Source organism: Ovis canadensis, chromosome 6, assembly GCF_042477335.2.
Source record: "Ovis canadensis isolate MfBH-ARS-UI-01 breed Bighorn chromosome 6, ARS-UI_OviCan_v2, whole genome shotgun sequence".
Lineage (NCBI taxonomy): Eukaryota > Metazoa > Chordata > Mammalia > Artiodactyla > Bovidae > Ovis > Ovis canadensis.
This window is the reverse complement of record NC_091250.1, coordinates 61,150,911-61,167,031: the sequence shown is the minus strand read 5'-3', so window position 1 is coordinate 61,167,031 and position 16,121 is coordinate 61,150,911. Positions and strand designations below refer to the sequence as shown.

Here is a 16,121-nt window from a genome sequence, read left to right as displayed (position 1 = left end):
CAGAACACTCTGGATGCGGAGGGAGACTAGGTTTCATAGAGGGCTTTGGGAAAGCAGACATCAATACCCTGGCGACAAAGCCATGATAATCAACACAGCCTTCCAGGCTGCTATGTTTCCCTGACTGCTGAGTTCCCTTTTCCAACTAGTGTCCAAGCCTGGCTGAAGACAACTCCCACCTGGCCAAGTAACTATCAGGACACCTGCCAAAAGGCCAAAGGAGTAAAGACACAAAGGTGAAGGTTTCCTTACAAAATGTCTGCCAAGTAATTAAAAACTTTCAGCCGAAAGTTACAACTGGGTTACACTTGATGAAGTGTAATATAAGGTGAACCAGAAATGGCAACCCACTCCAGTACTCTTGCCCGGAGAATCCCAGGGGTGGGGGAGCCCGGTTGGCTTCCATCTATGGGATCGCACAGAGTCGGACACGACTGAAGCGACTTAGCAGCAGCAGCAGCAGAAATAGTGACAACACTCAGGCACATTCCATCAGGTGAAGCATCACTCTTGTTTCAATTTAAAGGTATTTTTAATGGGAGGTGGTTAACCAACCAACACTGTGAATGTTGGACAACAGAATAAAGATTCTTAAACATCCTCTTTGGCAGCTACAACCATGCATATTCACAGCTCGTGTCTGACAACTCACCTTTCTTCTGCCTGAACTGTATAAGTAAACGAAGGGCGGAATCTGTGAACCCAATACTATGTCAACTCATAAGTGATACATGAGCCTTTAAAAGCCCCATTTAACAAATAACTATGAGAGTCTCCGGGATGCAGGACCGTGTGATTGTGTCAAGCTGTGTGAAAACTTGGCCACAGAATGCGGGAAATGGGTGTACGAAAGACCTTTCCTGTGCGTGACCCCTTATATTCACTTAGACTGTGCAGCAAGACTGCAGAGAGGGGCAGGGTAGACAGGTGGCCCGGGCTCGGTGTCCTCGTGGCTGCGCGCCGGCTCACTCACCTCGCCCGCGGTGTTGGCCAAAGCAATGAGATCCCGCTTGGGTGACCAGACCAGGAAGATGATCTCCTGCGGCAACTGCTTCTCTCCCACCACCCGGAAGGATGGGAAACAGGTCGGGAAACGCAACATGGGGACGGCCCTGCAATGACTTCCCTAGTCGGAGGCTGGCTGGGGACCCCGCGGCCGCTCTGCCAGAGCCCGGCGCCGCTCCTGCCCCGGACCCTTCCGGCAGAGCACCAAAGGCGGCGGTACCAGCGAGGTGCCCCACCGCAGCCAACGCTGCCGGGGCGGTTTCCGCCTCCCGCTTTCCCTGCCCGCGCCGCCCGCGCTACCGCCGCCGTCACGCGCTTTCCGGGCACTTCCGGTGCCCGAACTTCCTCGCGAGAGCACGGAGGCGAGGTTTCGATCACCCACAGTCCTTTTGACAGTCTCCAAACCGGTGGTCCTCAGTCCTGCTTGCTCACTAGAGAGGTTTTTTGTTTGTTTCTTTTGCTTTAAACACCGTGCCCAGGCAGCACGCCAGACTGATGAAAAGCGCTTCCCTGGTGGCTCAGACGGTAAAGAATCCGCCTGCAATGCGGGAGACCTGGGTTCGATCCCTTGGTTGGGAAGATCCCCTGGAGGAAGGCAAGCAACCTACTCCAGTATTCTTGCTGGGAAACTCCATGGACAGAGGAGCCTGACGGGCTACGCAAAGAGTCGGAAACGCCTGAGCGACTAAGCACAGCACAGCACAGCACAGTACGGAATGGGACCCAGGATTTATGGAACACTCAAGAGTGCTGCCAATTTGCAGCCTACGTAGGAGAGCTCTGCTTTAGAATCTCCGACATTGGCAAATACCCTGATTCTTTATCCCATTTAAGCTTCATAACTACTGATATTAGTAGCCGCATTGTAATAAATGAGGACTGTGGGCTCAGTCAGGATTTGTCTCATAGCTATTGGAGCGTCTACTATACGAAGGAATCTCCACAAGTGCAGGGGACATGGGCTCAGCCTGGCTGGATGTGTGAATCAGAGTCCATCTGATGCCTCTTGTTACACATCTAAATGTGTTAACTTGTTCAAAAGTTCCCATAAGTTATGGGCCAGGTTAAAAGAATGTGACTATCATCATCCTGTGATTATCCATCTTAAAGTCCATGGTAGAAAGCCATCTACCTTTCACTTCGTTTGACTTGCTCAAACAAGAAATGTGGGAAGATCTTCAACTCCAAATAAGCCCTATCTTCCCGCCATCTATCTGGATCTAGCCCCTGGGAAAAGGTGACAGAAGTAGACTAATTCATTCAGCAACAAATATTTCAGGCACTATTTTGTGCCAGGCAGTTTGTAACTCATGATGTTTACTCTGCTCCCTTTCAGAGATGGGTCTTTTACCTTGCTTTTTCTGCAAACTATTAAGCATGGTCCCCAGATTTGTCCAGAGGCAGTATTCCAAGGTGAGAATGGACTTGCTTTTGTTATTAATGAAATGCATTTTCGGGTATTATTTAATGTTCTGGAGTGTTGTATAGTTAGCACAACCAATGCCACCTTGAGCATGTACAGTTCCACCTGTCCTTCCACTGCCCTACCCAGGACTGTACTGTGTGGTAAATCACTTCTCTGTCATCAAGAGCTTTGCAGTTAATAGTTTAATAATTATTAGGACCAGGTGGCCTTTATGCTCTGTTAGTCCCCAAACAATGATGAAAACCTTCCCTGACGTATTCCTGGCACCCACAAGACTAGTTGTGCTAAAGTCGCTTCAGTCACATCTGACTCTACAACCTATGGACTGTGGCCTGCCAGGCTCCTCTGTCCATGGGATTCTCCAGGCAAGAATAGAGTGGATTTTCATGCCCGCCTCCAGGGGATCTTCCCAATCCAGGGATCAAACCCCAGTATCACGCATTGCAGGCGAATTCTTTATAGTCTGAGCCACTAGGGAAGCCCAAGACTAATTACCCATTCATAAATCTTGACTTCAGAATGCACTTCCTGTTTCTGTAGGTGAACTAATATAACACTGTTGCAGTGGTCCTTTGGCGGTGCTGAGTGCAGTTGCAAATACTTCCAGATCATTGTCTGCCTGACCCCCAACTTGTGAGTTACCTGGTAATAAACTGATCCATTGATAATATGGAGCTGGCTGTCTGGTTTTCGGGTCTCAAGATAACCTTCTCCATCCTCTAACACATGGCAATAGATAATCTAGATGGTGGGGTGCATTTAGCTAAATCCACTATCTACCTGCTTTACAATCTTATGAAAACTGAATGCCCACCTTCCTGAAACTTATCCTGAATATGGTCCCTCGTACCACACAGGAAAAGGACTGTGAATAAAGCTATACCCTCAGTGTTACAAGACAGAGGAGAGTAACTACCTACATATTATGAAACCTTCACAGAAGAGTATGAATTTCCTCCCAGATATGTATAACATAGGAAATATCATAGGTGTGAAGTTCCAGATGTGGCCATTTGGAAATAAGAAAAAATTTGGTTATTAAGTACATTCATCAAATTGTTTACAATAGTGAAAAATGGAAACAACTTAGCTGCCCAACCACAGGAGACTGATTAAATACAGTATGTCCATACTGAAGAATAATACTGTCATTATGTATATAAACTGATGTTCACAACATCTTTATGAGAGGATTACAAAACTATTTTTACAATTCCATTTTTAAAAAATTTAAAGTGTCTGTAGCTATTTATACAGGAATCTTATTTTTGGAAGAAAATACACATAAGTTGTGATAGTGGTTATCTCTGGGTAGTAGAATCAGTTACTTTTCATTTTCTTTGACTCAGGTGGCTCATGTATTAAGTGTAAAGTTAACAGGCAGCAATTTTTATTTCCTTTTGTCTTCTTTAAATATGTAGAATGTTTAGACTGACTATCTCTAGTTTTCTCCCACTCCTCACCTCCACATTTGCAAGTGAAGAAATTGGCCCATCTAATTAGGGTTAGTTTCTTAAAGACGAATGGATGTCATAGTTACAGTCTGCAGGGGTACTAAGCCGTGCAATAGTTTGAGAATCTTGTGACTGTCCAGCTAAAAGGATAAAATTTACCCCTTGAATCTCTGAGATCTGCTCACTCAGTTTTGATGCTTTCCCTCCCCCTCAATCTTACACAGTTAACATTTATACTAAGTCTCTTGAAATCAAATTTAGAGATCTTATCGTCACTTTATCAATGACCTTCTAGCTGACCCTCAAGTAATTTAACCCATGTCCTAATTTCCAATTAAAACCACATCAAATAAGTCAAATTAGATTTTTCCTTTGCATTTTTTTAAAGCTTTTCTTTCTTGGCAGCTCTAAGAGTATTAGCATCTTACTATTAGGCAGCACAGTTGGGTCTAGAGGCATGAATGACCATTTCCATTCACCTGACCCAACTCTGATTTATGAGGAGCTTCTACTGGGTGAGTGAAGAACAGTGTTAGCTTGGGTGCCAACTTCCAGTTAACCATGTTAGCTTCCCAGGCTTGTGGAAGAAGGAAGGCGGCCATGGGTCCTGCTGCTGGCTGCCTCTGATATCACCATGTGCAAGACACAGCTCTGGGAGCCAGGGAAGGCACACCATGAAGTCCCGGCCCCAAGCAGCTTCTAAGCTAGTCGTTCTAATGCAGGGCATGATTTAAGTGCCTGAAAACAAGTCGAAGACACACAAACACACACCTGTTTTTATTTCACTGGCAAAAGATGACTGTTTCACTGGAGACAGCAACGAGGACATCGTGAAGGAGGTGGCATCAGACCACAACCTTTTGTAGGCTGTGATTTTAAGTCAAAGGCACACCATGTTTTGTTGTACTTCACAGATATTGTCTCTTTACAATTGAAGATTTATGGCATCCCTTTGTTATAAGATGATGGTTAGCATTTTTTAGTAATAAAGTGTTGTGTGTTAGTTGCTAAGTCATGTCCAACTCTTTGTGACCCTGTGGACTGCAGCCCGCCAGGCTCCTGCATCCATGGAATTCTCCAAGCAAGAATACTAGAGTGGGTTGCCATCCCCTCTCTCCAGGGGATCTTCCTGACCCAGGGATCAGACCCAGGTCTCCTGCATCACAAGCAGACTCTTCACCATTTCAGCCTCCAGGTTTTTTCTTTGTTTTTTTCAATCCTTGTAAGAAAAAGAGCAATTTGTCTCCATATCTTAGGCAAGCCTAATGTTAGGGACTGAACTGTGTCTCTCCAAATCTATATGCTGAAGACCTAACTCCCAGTACTTCAGACAGGGGCTGGATCTAGAGACACCATCTTTAAAAAGGAGATAAAGGTAAAATGAAGCCATTAAGGTGGGCACTAATGCAATCCGACCATCCTTACAGGAGGAAATGTGGATCAAAGAGACACCGCAGACAGATCATGTGAGGACAGAGAGAGAAGGCAACCGCCTGCAAGCCAAGGAGAGAGGCCTCAAGAACCAAGCCTGTGAACACCTTTGTCTTGAACTTCCAGGCTCTAGAACCGTGAGAAAGTTAATTACTGTTTAAGCCATCCAATACATTTGTTATAGCAGCCCTAGCAAATGAATATACCTACCACCTGAAAACCTGTAGAAAATTCCATACTTTCAAGTTTCTATAGATACCTACAGCACTTAGCAGACATGAGACTGTAAGAAGCGGGCACTGACATTAAGAAACTGAAACCTTTTGGGGAAACAGAAGCTGTCAATACAGTCACGGAATACTACATAAAAAGTGACTCAAGCGTGGTGCAGAATAGCAAGCAGCTTGGAGAGGAAGGTCGTAGCTGGGATCAGTCTCAAATGTGCAACTTACCAGGACAGAGTGGGATTGGGACCAGGGCCTAAAGGCTCTGTAAGACTTTAAAAGATGGCTGTATGGAGGGAAATATTCCAAACAGAAAAAAGAGAATGGGATGAAAAGATAGAGGCATACCAGAGAAATAAATTAGTCCAAATATCACACTAAATGTAGGGGAAAAAAATCTAATCTCATTCAGGGCCTACAAAGTGACAAAATGCAACAAAGTACAAAAATACGACAAAGTAACGTCATATTTCATTACATTACGTAATATAAGCAAGAAATAGAATGAGATTTAGCTGCAATTATTTAAGAAAAATGTCCTTTTCGGGAACTTCCCTAGTGGTCCAGTGGTTAAGACTCCACATTTTCGCTGCAGGGAGCACAGGTTCAATCCCTGGTGGGAGAACTAAGATTCCACATGCCACAAGGCATGGCCAAAAAAAAATTTCCTTATGTTCAATGCAGGATGCAGGATGCTTGGGGCTGGTGCATGGGGTTTTTATTTTATTAAAAAAAAAAAAAAAAGCTTAAAAAGGTTTGTCTGTCAAATTCAGGGATTTTCTCTTACTGCTGTTTTAAATAAGTATCTTAATGTTCAGTTATGCAGATTCCTAATTAGAACAAATGACCTCATCTCCCAACCTCCCAGAGACATTTTCACATTCTATTAGTTTATCCTCTGAGAAAAGAAAGAGATTAAGTCCTTAAAATTACCATTAACTGAACACAAGAACAGAACCATCAAACTTCCTATTTTTAACTCTCTGAGAAGGTAACGAAGTTTTCAAGTACAGAATTCCTGATTATAAGTAATACCCTATTTGCTCAATACTAATATGGGCTTTTTTTCACATTTCAGTATTTCTGAAATAAGACACATCTAAAACTTAATATATACAATTAATAAGATAAGGGTGTTTTCCCCCTGAAAAGATGATTCCATCAATAGCACACTTTACAACTGATGGTATCTTAAAACTAAGAAAACATGGTGATGATAACCATTGACCATCAGGACTCAATTCTTTTAGCACTCACGGTCCCTCAGGTGTCTGAGTTTCTGGGCAGATTTCAATAGGTTTTAACCACAGTATCACGGACACCATGAAAGTCAGGCAATGTCCACACCTATGCCTGAATCAGAGAGACTCTTACAATGACTCTACAAGGTTCATATCTCATCCAATCACCTCAAAACCTGCCCCTCCTATCACTACAGCAACCCACAAAAATGGGGCAAGAGAAGAATTATTTGATGCTTGTTAAGTCCAGGAGCTTGGCTCATCTTTCGATGTCACCTGATCTATCAGGACCACACTGTCAGGGCCATGTGTGAGGATTCCACAGGAGGTACCAAACCATCCAAACTTAAAATACCAGGTGGAATTTAAATAAGAGATGAAGTACAGTTCTTCTACTTTTAGAAGAGGGCTCCAGCTAAGCCCAAGCAGAAATGCCTCCAAACATGCTCTAAAATAATTATGTGGGGAAGAGAAGACAGTCATTATGCAGATGCAAGCCATTCAAAACTACTAAGCCTGAAGAAGATAATGTCAGATACCTAGCAGAGAAATGAGGAGAGGAGTTCTCTGTTCAAACTCCTCCCTTTAGCATTGCTGCCCTGGACCACCAGATAATTACCATCTTCACCTGTTAACATTTCTCCAGGCTAACAAGCGAACTGAGAGCCAGGTGCAGGTGCCTCATTTAATTTAACCACAAACAAACCTGAGATGTGTTGTCCCCGTTATGATAAGAAACAGTGGCTTCTAGAGAGTGAATGACTTGGCCAAATACATACAACCAGGAAGTGTTAGAATAGGAAAGAGGAGTGTGAATCACCAAAATAGACTGCCTCTGCTACAACTTTTATAAAGAAACATCCTGCATAAGTTAAAAGACAATAAGATGACAGAGCAAGTCATAATTCAACAAACATTTAGGTGATTCTATACCATCAAAGGAAAACTGCAAAGAGTAGTTGAAAAATAAATATTTAATATTAATATAACCATAATCATAATTGTTTTAGACTGCCTTTGTCAAAATTCTTTCCATCTTCAGATTCTGTCTTAAAAAAAACAACTGTACATTGTATTTCTCTTTACAAGTGAGATTTAAGCCATTGTACAATATTTTAATATTTAATGTATCTAACAACATATTCCCATGTTCAATGTAAACAAAACCTCAGGTTTTCATTCTTATTTTGTTTCTGCAAAAGAATGCTCTGTGCCCATTTTTCAGATAAAAGAGGCTAAAATAATATGACTGGAAGAGATGTAAAGAGAGAAAAAAGGCACCAAAAGCTAGTAAGCCAGCGAAGGTCTCCAGAGGGGCTGCAGTGTGTGTGTGTGTGTGTGGGGGTGGGGTTGGCGTGTAAAGCGGGGGTGTCTATAAACCAGCAAAATACCACCTCCCTATTTTCAAGCTTAGAAAGGTGCATACCTTTGAAAGCAAAAGAATTTAAGTCCAACATGGCACTTTCAGAAAATGGCATCAAAGGTTGGACTATAAATCTTTCTTATTCTCAAGTCACTGGACATTTAAGAGCAAAGATATTGATGGGTTCTTTCTCTCCTTTTCTTCTTCCTTGTAACAGATGTATGATTCATGGATTGTCCTTTAGTGGTCTCCATTTTCATCTTATTGCTTTTTCTTTGCTTCTGCTTTCTGACAGCTCTGAAAAACAAGGTGCTAAATTATTTTGGAGAATGAACACAGTGAATTATGTAATTATGTTGAAGTTTAATTAACTAGCTAACCAAATAAGAAAACAGAAGGGAAAGATTTTACTGTATTATAAGCATAAATCCTCAGAATCCTAACCACAGTAACAAGGAGATAGAGTCCTGACCAAGCAAAATGTTTTAGAGAAGAAATTTCTTTGAAAGATGGTTACTACAGATTTAGAACAATCTATTCAGGACAAATACACCACAGAGGTAAAGAGTCAAGCCAATGAGTTGGGAGGGTTTTTTTTTTTTTTCCCCTTGTACATCTGTACTGCTCAACTCAGCACTTCTATCTCCAAATCCCTGAATTACATATTTCAGAAAAAGACCGATACATCGACAGTTAGCAATGGTAGAAAAATGCTGCAGCTCTGAAAAGGCTTACAGAAGCTCATCTTATAGTCTTAATTTTCCTTTCCTCAGTATCCTAAAATCCTGACAAGTGCCATATAGGATGTCCACATTTAGTGGGCTCTTGAAGACTAGCTTCAAAATGAATAAGTTGAAAGTAATCTCTAAAAAACATTAAATCATACCAGAAAACAAAAACAGATCCTTTGTTTCAGGTGCTCTCTGAACTAAGTTACAGGCAATCCATAGCTGAGAAAGATTACTGGTCTGTTCATTCACTTTCTCCAAGCTAGCAGAATCAAGCCATTTATTATATCATGAACAAAGGGGTGGTCTGGGGCTGCCAGCACTGGCAAACCTGGAAACTTCCAAGGCTGCCCAGCAATATCAACTGCTGGACTCCTTCTTATAAACCACCACAAGTCCTAGGGGAAAGCTTCTTCTTGATCTTCCCAGGACCAAAATCTGGGAAAGCAGCTTCATATACAATATATAATCTCCTAGTGGACAAACCCAGCCTCTCCTTTGGTTCCTTCAGTATACATATTAAGTGTTGGGAATACGAACATGAACGGGCACAACTGACTTCAAGGAGCTGGGAGACTGAGACAAGGCAGGCGTCACCCTTCCCTTTCCTTCTCCCACTTTTCTTTTTTAGGGAAAGAAACTGAGGCTAAGAAACCATCTATGAGGAAGTGGCAGAACCAGCTTGATTCAGGAAACCATGCTCTTAATTTTACCTTGATACTACATACACTACTATAAGTTATTCAGGTATATAAAATGCTCAGCATATAGTAACTCCTAAATAAATATTAGCTATTGTTAGTAGCTCCACATGACTACTATTCAGAATTTTGCTTGGTAATTTAATATCTTTCCATGTTTAGATTTTGCACTAGGGTATCTTTTAAGTTCAAAATAAAACAAAACAGTCATCTTCGTTCTGTTTTGTGCATGTTATGTAAGTCTCTTTTTTCTCTAGCCATTTATTTTAAAGTAGGAAAATGTCCTGGTAAGTGATGATTTAGCAAATGTAATGACATATAATCTCTTGATGGCAAAATCAATGATGTTATTATGCATGCCTGTATATAAAATTCAAACAAATTTTCTTCCACTGATAAGAACTAAACATGAACCAGATTTCACTAGTTAGGTTAGTTAAGTCGTTCAGTCATGTCTGACTCTTTGTGACGCAGTGGACTATAGCCCACCAGGCTCTTCCACCCATGGGATTCTCCAGGCAAGAATACTGGAGTGGGTTGCCATTTCCTTCTCCAGTGGATCTTCCCGACCCAGGGATTGAACCCAGATCTCCCACATTGCAGGCAGAAGCTTTAACCTCTGAGCCATTAGATTTCACTAGAAGATATGGTAAACAAAAACAGAAAGAAAATATTCATTTGTAATATGAATGAACAAAATGTTCCAGAGGTAGAGTCTTTAAACAGTGATAAACTGAGTATAAATCAATTGGCTGTTTTATTTTGCCTTAAAATTAAATTCACCTGGTATTGATATTTGTCCTCTAAATTCCAAGTATTTATGTAACTGATAAAACAAGCTCTAACCACAAGAGGGAGCCAGCATCATTCTAGTTCATAACCAAAGGACAATTAATACTAAGGAAAACTAAAGTAACATAGAAGTGAAGTGAAGTGAAGTCGCTCAGTCGTGTCTGACTCTTTGCGACCCCGTGGGCTGTAGCCAGCCAGGCTTCTCCGTCCATGGGATTCTCCAGGCAAGAATACTGGAGTGGGTCACCATTTCCTTCTCCAGGGGATCTTCCCAACCCAGGGATCAAACCCGGGTCTCCCGCATTGGAGGCAGACACTTTAACCTCTGAGCCACCAGCAAAGTAAGACAACTATAAAACATACAAGATGAAAACACCTTTGATGCCATATAGGCTAAAAAAAAGCATAAAAATTATTTTTTACTATTATAAAAAGTTCATGCCTTGTCAACTCATTGTAGAAACTTTTTGAAAGCAATACCTGAAAATAACCATTAACAGTTTAGGTGTCTTCTCTAAGAGAAGAAGGTGACACTATTCAAGAATTATCAGGTATACCACGTCCTAAAAGATTTGGTCTTAAGTTAAAATTGATAAAATCTAGTACTGAAAGACACTACATGATTTTCCTCAATGAAAACAATATATTACTAACAAATAGACTAGTCAGAGCGATTTAAGAACCAAGGAAGAGCCTACAATGTATTACCAAAAGGCAAATTCAGTTTCCATGTGTCATAAAATCACAGAATCAAAGGCTGAGCATGATACTAACTCCTGTTTGCAACTAGAATTATACTGTAAATAGTAAAACACCCCTAGATCACCCCTACTTTATGAGACTGTATTCTATTCTTAAAGGATTATAAGGAAAAGTATTTTCTAAGATTCAATATACCTCTTTAATTAATTTTTATAGTACCACTTCTACCCTTGATTACCTAGTGGGAATAAATTATTTAAAGTAGACTCAATATGGGCTTCTCTGGTGGCTCCGAAGGTAAAGAATCTGCTTGCGATGCAAGTGACTCAGGTTTGACCCCTGGGTTGGGATCAGGATATGGCCACCCACTCCAGTATTCGTGCCTGGAGAATTCTATGGACAGAGGAGCCTGGCAGGCTACAGTCCATGGGGTCACGAAGAGTCAGACATGACTAAGTGACTGACACTCTCGTTTTCACTTTTCAATGGAAAAGGTAGTTTAAATAGTAGGCAGAATTCAAATGGCTGGGCTTTAATGAAAAAAAAAAAATTCTACTGACCAAAAAAATAAAAACAGATGGAAAAGAATACAATCATAAGTAGTTAGTAAAGCATCAGGTATTCAGGTTGGTACAAAAGTAATTGTTTTGGACCATGAATTTTAAATCATTATAGCTAGACTCAAACACGTCTTTATTAATCAAAACAGGAACCATTACAATCAACACATATTTGCCAGTGAGAAAATAAGTTCATTTATCCCTGTAGCATAAAAATCTGTGCTTCAGGACTTGACGAACTCTTGGAAAGCATTTTCTGCCGCCTGCTGGTTGTGGAAGCATTTTCCCTGCAAAAAGCTGTTGAGATGCTTGAAGATGTGGTAGTTGGTTAGTGAGAGGTCAGGTGAATATGGCGGAAGAGGCAAAACTCTGTAGTCCAATTCATTCAACTTTTGAAGCAGCTGTGTGACATGGGGTCAGGTGATGTTGTGGAGAATTGGGCCCATTCCATTGACTAATACTGACTGCAGGTGTTGCAATTTTTGGTGCATCTCATCGATTTGCTGAGCATATTTCTCAGATGTAATGGTTTCAGCAGGCTTCAGAGAGCTGTAGTGGATCAGACAGGCAGCAGACCACCAAACAGTGACCATGACCTTTCATGGTATTAGTTTGGCCTTGGGAAGTGCACTGGAGTCTGTTCTTGGTCCAACCACTGAGCTGGTCATTGACAGTTGTCATATAAAATCCACTTTCCATCACGCATTACAATCCAATCAAGAAATGTTGCACAGAATAAGAGAAACTGCAGCTGCTAAGCTGTGTCAGTCGTGTCTGACTCTGTGCAACCCCACAGATGGCAGCCCACCAGGCTGCCCCGCCCCTGGGACTCTCCAGGCAAGAACACTGGAGTGGGTTGCCATTTCCTTCTCCAATGCATGAAAATAAGAAGTGAAAGTGAAGTCACTCAGTCATGTCCGACTCAGAGACCCCATGGACTACAGCCCACCAGGCTCCTCCGTCCACGGCATTTTCCAGGCAAGAGTACTGGAATGGGTCGCCAGTGCCTTCTCCGAGAGTAAGAGAAGATGACACTTCAAAACAAGTACTTTTTTATTTTTGGTCAGCTCATCAGGCAACCATTGATCGAGCCTTTTCACCTTTCCAATTTGTTTGAAATGCCAAATGACCATAGAATGGTCAATGTGGAGTTCTTCAGCAACTTCTCTGTTAAGGGGATCAGCTTCAATGATGGCTCTCAATTGGTCGTTGTCAACTTCCTATGACCAGCTGTATTACACTCCTCATCTTCAAGGTTCTTGTCTCCTTTACAAAACTTCTTGAACCACCACTGCACTGTATGTATGTAGCAGTTCCTGGGTCAAACGCATTGTTGATGTTGTGAGTCGTCTCTGCTGCTTTACAACCCATTTCGACCTCGAATAAAAAAATTGCTCGAATTTGTTTTTTTTTGTCTAATATCATTTCTATAGTCTAAAATGAATATAAAATAAACAAGTACCAACCTAACACTTATAATACGAAAAGATGTTTTTTTCATCACAAGTTATATGGTTACTCAAAATTTTTATCCTGGTCTCAATTTTAATGTAACATTAAACTTAGCTATCTGGTTTCCACATCAGCAAAACAAGAGGACTCAATCAATACCTGTCATCCCTTTAGTTTAAAAAGAAAAAAATGTAATCATAAGTTAGCTCATTTGAAATACCAATAATATTTCTAAATCAACTACTGTCATTGGTATAATGTTGCTCTGAATTATAACAACTATATCACATACACATATAGGAAAGTTAGTCATTTTCTACCTTATATTTTGGTTATTTACTGGTCTTGCCTGTAAAATCTTAAGCTCTCTGAAACTCACCTTGATAACCTTCCTCCCCATCTATGCAAACAATGTCTAACAGTGAAAGCAACAATTAATTTCGCACTTATGGATCCTCCAATTATTGCACACTTTTGTGGATTGTTCTGTACACAAGAAAAATTTTTTCTAGTAAATAAAGGAATTCAACTAACTTGTTAACTTTCTTAGATGTAGAGATGTTAGGACAAGTACTCCGTTTATGATCTAATTCACCACAAATAAAGCAGCCGTCTTTAGGGCCCTCGCAAGAATGATCTGGAAGAGCACAGTGATTGCAAATGCTACAGTGGATCCAGGCTGTAAAATAAAATATTAGGTTTTAGAAGAGGTTCATTTAATAGAATTTTTCATTAGATTAACCTTTATGATGAGGAAGTATGAATAGTGTTTACTTCAAATATTGTGATCGCTTTGCCTAGCTAATTATAGTTTGGCTAAAGAGGCCAAGGTTAAGAGGTTGGAATCCCACGTAAATCAGCTAACTTCTTTCTCATACGTAGCAACAAATTCTGCCCTTCTGCAATGAGTCACGAACCACTGATACAATGGGGACTGGCTGAACAATACAAAATCCTACTAAAATAAGCCAAACCAAACAAGGTAAAGTCATCTCTCTGAAGAAGAGAAAGTTCATTTTAATAAGTGTAAAAATTAAAAAGAAAGTAAATTAAGTCTCTATATTAATTTTTTTCTTTTGTAAATACAGTTAAATAAAAATTCTATTTAGATGAAGAAAAACCCAAATGTTTTCATAGGATCTCAAACACTAAGTCTAAATACTTACAAGGCTTTACACACTTTTTGCAGAGAAAGCAATGGTTCCATTTCCTGCCATCCTACAAAAACAATTTTTAAATTATGATTAATTTGTCATTAAGAATCAAGTCTGATAATTAAAAATTAAAATGGCTTATTAAAAGCTGTGTAAATTATTCATTCCTTATTTCTCACTTTCCTGAGCTTTACAATTAAATACTTTGATTTTAATTTATGCATTTCTCCACTCAACTCAAATGCCCCAGATTCCTTAACACTAAAACTGGGGGATTTATTTAAATGATCTTGAAAGTCCACTCCAGATCAATCAACCCAAACTGCATGAAGAAGGACTCAATGAAAATTTCAAGAGAATTAATGACTCATAGTTTTTATAGTCTATCTGACATAATCCTTAATAACGTTCATATTTGAGAAAATGTAATTTAGAAGGATGGAGGTTACTATCTGGGTAATTTTAAAACTATGAAATAAAACATACCTAAAAAAGTACATGAAATGCATACATCCAGTTTAGTGAGTATTATAAAGTGAACACTGAAGAACCCAACAAGTCAAGAGACAGAATACCATCAGTCCCCTAGACACTTCCCCAAATGCCCCTTTCTAGTCCAGCATTCCTCCCTCCCCACTGAGAAGCACCTATCCTAGCTTTTCTGATGCTCACTTCCTTGTTTTTATCTTTTCCACTTATGTGTGCATCTCTAAATTAAAAAATTGGGTTTTTTTCTCATTTTGTAATTTGTATGATTTGGGCATAATTTTTTTTTTTAATGAAGAATACAGACACTTTCTAAACTAATTGGAAATATATATAATCTATGTTACCATAGTAAAAAACCACTATAACCACTAATACAATTATAAAGTTATAAAAAATGTACTTTCCAATAGTTATAAAACAATAGCCTTTCCTTTAGAGAATAATATGTGCTTATCAGCCAACTAAACTTCACATGTTCTTTTTGACTGGATTTAGTTAAAATAACAGAGCATCCTAAGGGTGATCCTGCCTTCCTAAAAACGTCACTAGGAGGTGTGTCCTCTGCAGTCCCTCCTCACCTGTGAAAAGCCTGTCTACTAGTGCTGTGTGAGGAGTAAATGACTCAGCCCACGTACAGCACTTAAGACAGGGCCTGGCACATAAAAAGTCCTGTTGTTAACTGCTGCTTCATCGGAACAGTGATTGGTATCTAATAACTCAATGCCTTATCTGAAACAATTTTGCCCTCAACAAAATTCAGTCCTCATTTACTGCCTTATTTGAAACACTAATAATTTTAGCAGTCACACAGTACCATATAAAAATAACTCAAAAATTATTAATGATAATGAAGGCAACTAAATATTTTTAAAAGCCTGCAGTACTTTATGATTAGAGAAAAGGTACTGCATTAAAATATAATTAATAAACAATAATTCACTAACTTGTTGTTCAATTGCTAAGCCATGCCCAATGCTTTGCGATCCCATGGACTACAGGCTCCTCTGTCCTCCAATATCTCCCAGAGTTTGGTCAAATTCATGTCCATTGAGTTGGTGATGCTATACAACCATGTCATCCTCTGCTGCCTCCTTCTCCTTTTGCCTTCTATCTTTCCCAGCATCAGGGTCTTTTCTAATGAGTCAGCTCTTTGCATCAGGTGGCCAAAGTATTGGAGCTTCAGCAACAGACCTTTCAATGAATATTCAGGGTTGATTTCCTTAGGATTGACTGATTTGATCCCCTTGTGGTCAAGGGACTCTCAAGAGTCTTTTCCAACACTACTATTCAAAAGCATCAGTCTTTGAAGCTCAGCTTTCTTCATGGTTCAACATTCACACCTGTACATGACTACTGAAAAAACCATAGCTTTGACTATATGGACTTTGTCAGCAAAGGG

General features: G+C 40.2%; 2 protein-coding genes and 1 long non-coding RNA gene across 9 annotated transcripts in view; 1 reads left to right on the top strand and 2 right to left on the bottom strand.

Annotated features, from left to right (window-relative positions):
* ANAPC4 (anaphase promoting complex subunit 4) overlaps positions 1-1,353 on the bottom strand; it is a 34,562-nt gene extending 33,209 nt beyond the window's left edge. The window contains exon 1 of one of the 2 annotated variants that reach the window (XM_069593790.1): positions 974-1,353. In XM_069593790.1, the coding sequence (XP_069449891.1) occupies positions 974-1,102 (129 nt within the window). In that variant the 5' untranslated portion in view covers positions 1,103-1,353. The remainder of the gene's footprint in view (positions 1-973) is intronic. The other variant, XM_069593791.1, reaches the window with a different exon arrangement.
* Positions 907-6,284, top strand: LOC138442455 (uncharacterized). 2 transcript variants are annotated; one of them, XR_011257688.1, is made up of 4 exons: positions 1,356-2,242; positions 2,342-2,418; positions 2,972-3,064; positions 5,313-6,284. It is a non-coding gene; the product is annotated as an uncharacterized lncRNA (long non-coding RNA). The 2 variants fall into 2 exon arrangements; XR_011257687.1 differs by lacking the exon at positions 5,313-6,284 and having other exon boundaries at positions 907-2,242; positions 2,972-4,244.
* A 1,455-nt stretch (positions 6,285-7,739) lies between these two features.
* ZCCHC4 (zinc finger CCHC-type containing 4) overlaps positions 7,740-16,121 on the bottom strand; it is a 62,306-nt gene continuing 53,924 nt past the window's right edge. For 3 of the 5 annotated variants that reach the window (XR_011257686.1, XM_069593798.1, XM_069593800.1), the window contains 3 exons: positions 14,246-14,297; positions 13,614-13,758; positions 7,740-8,441 (listed from right to left, as the gene is read on the bottom strand). Coding sequence is in view for 4 of the 5 variants with exons in the window: in XM_069593798.1 (XP_069449899.1) it covers positions 8,306-8,441; positions 13,614-13,758; positions 14,246-14,297 (333 nt within the window). In the remaining variant the exon portion in view is untranslated. Of the gene's footprint in view, positions 8,442-11,743; positions 13,005-13,613; positions 13,759-14,245; positions 14,298-16,121 lie in introns of those variants that run through there. The other 2 variants (XM_069593799.1, XM_069593801.1) reach the window with 1 other exon arrangement.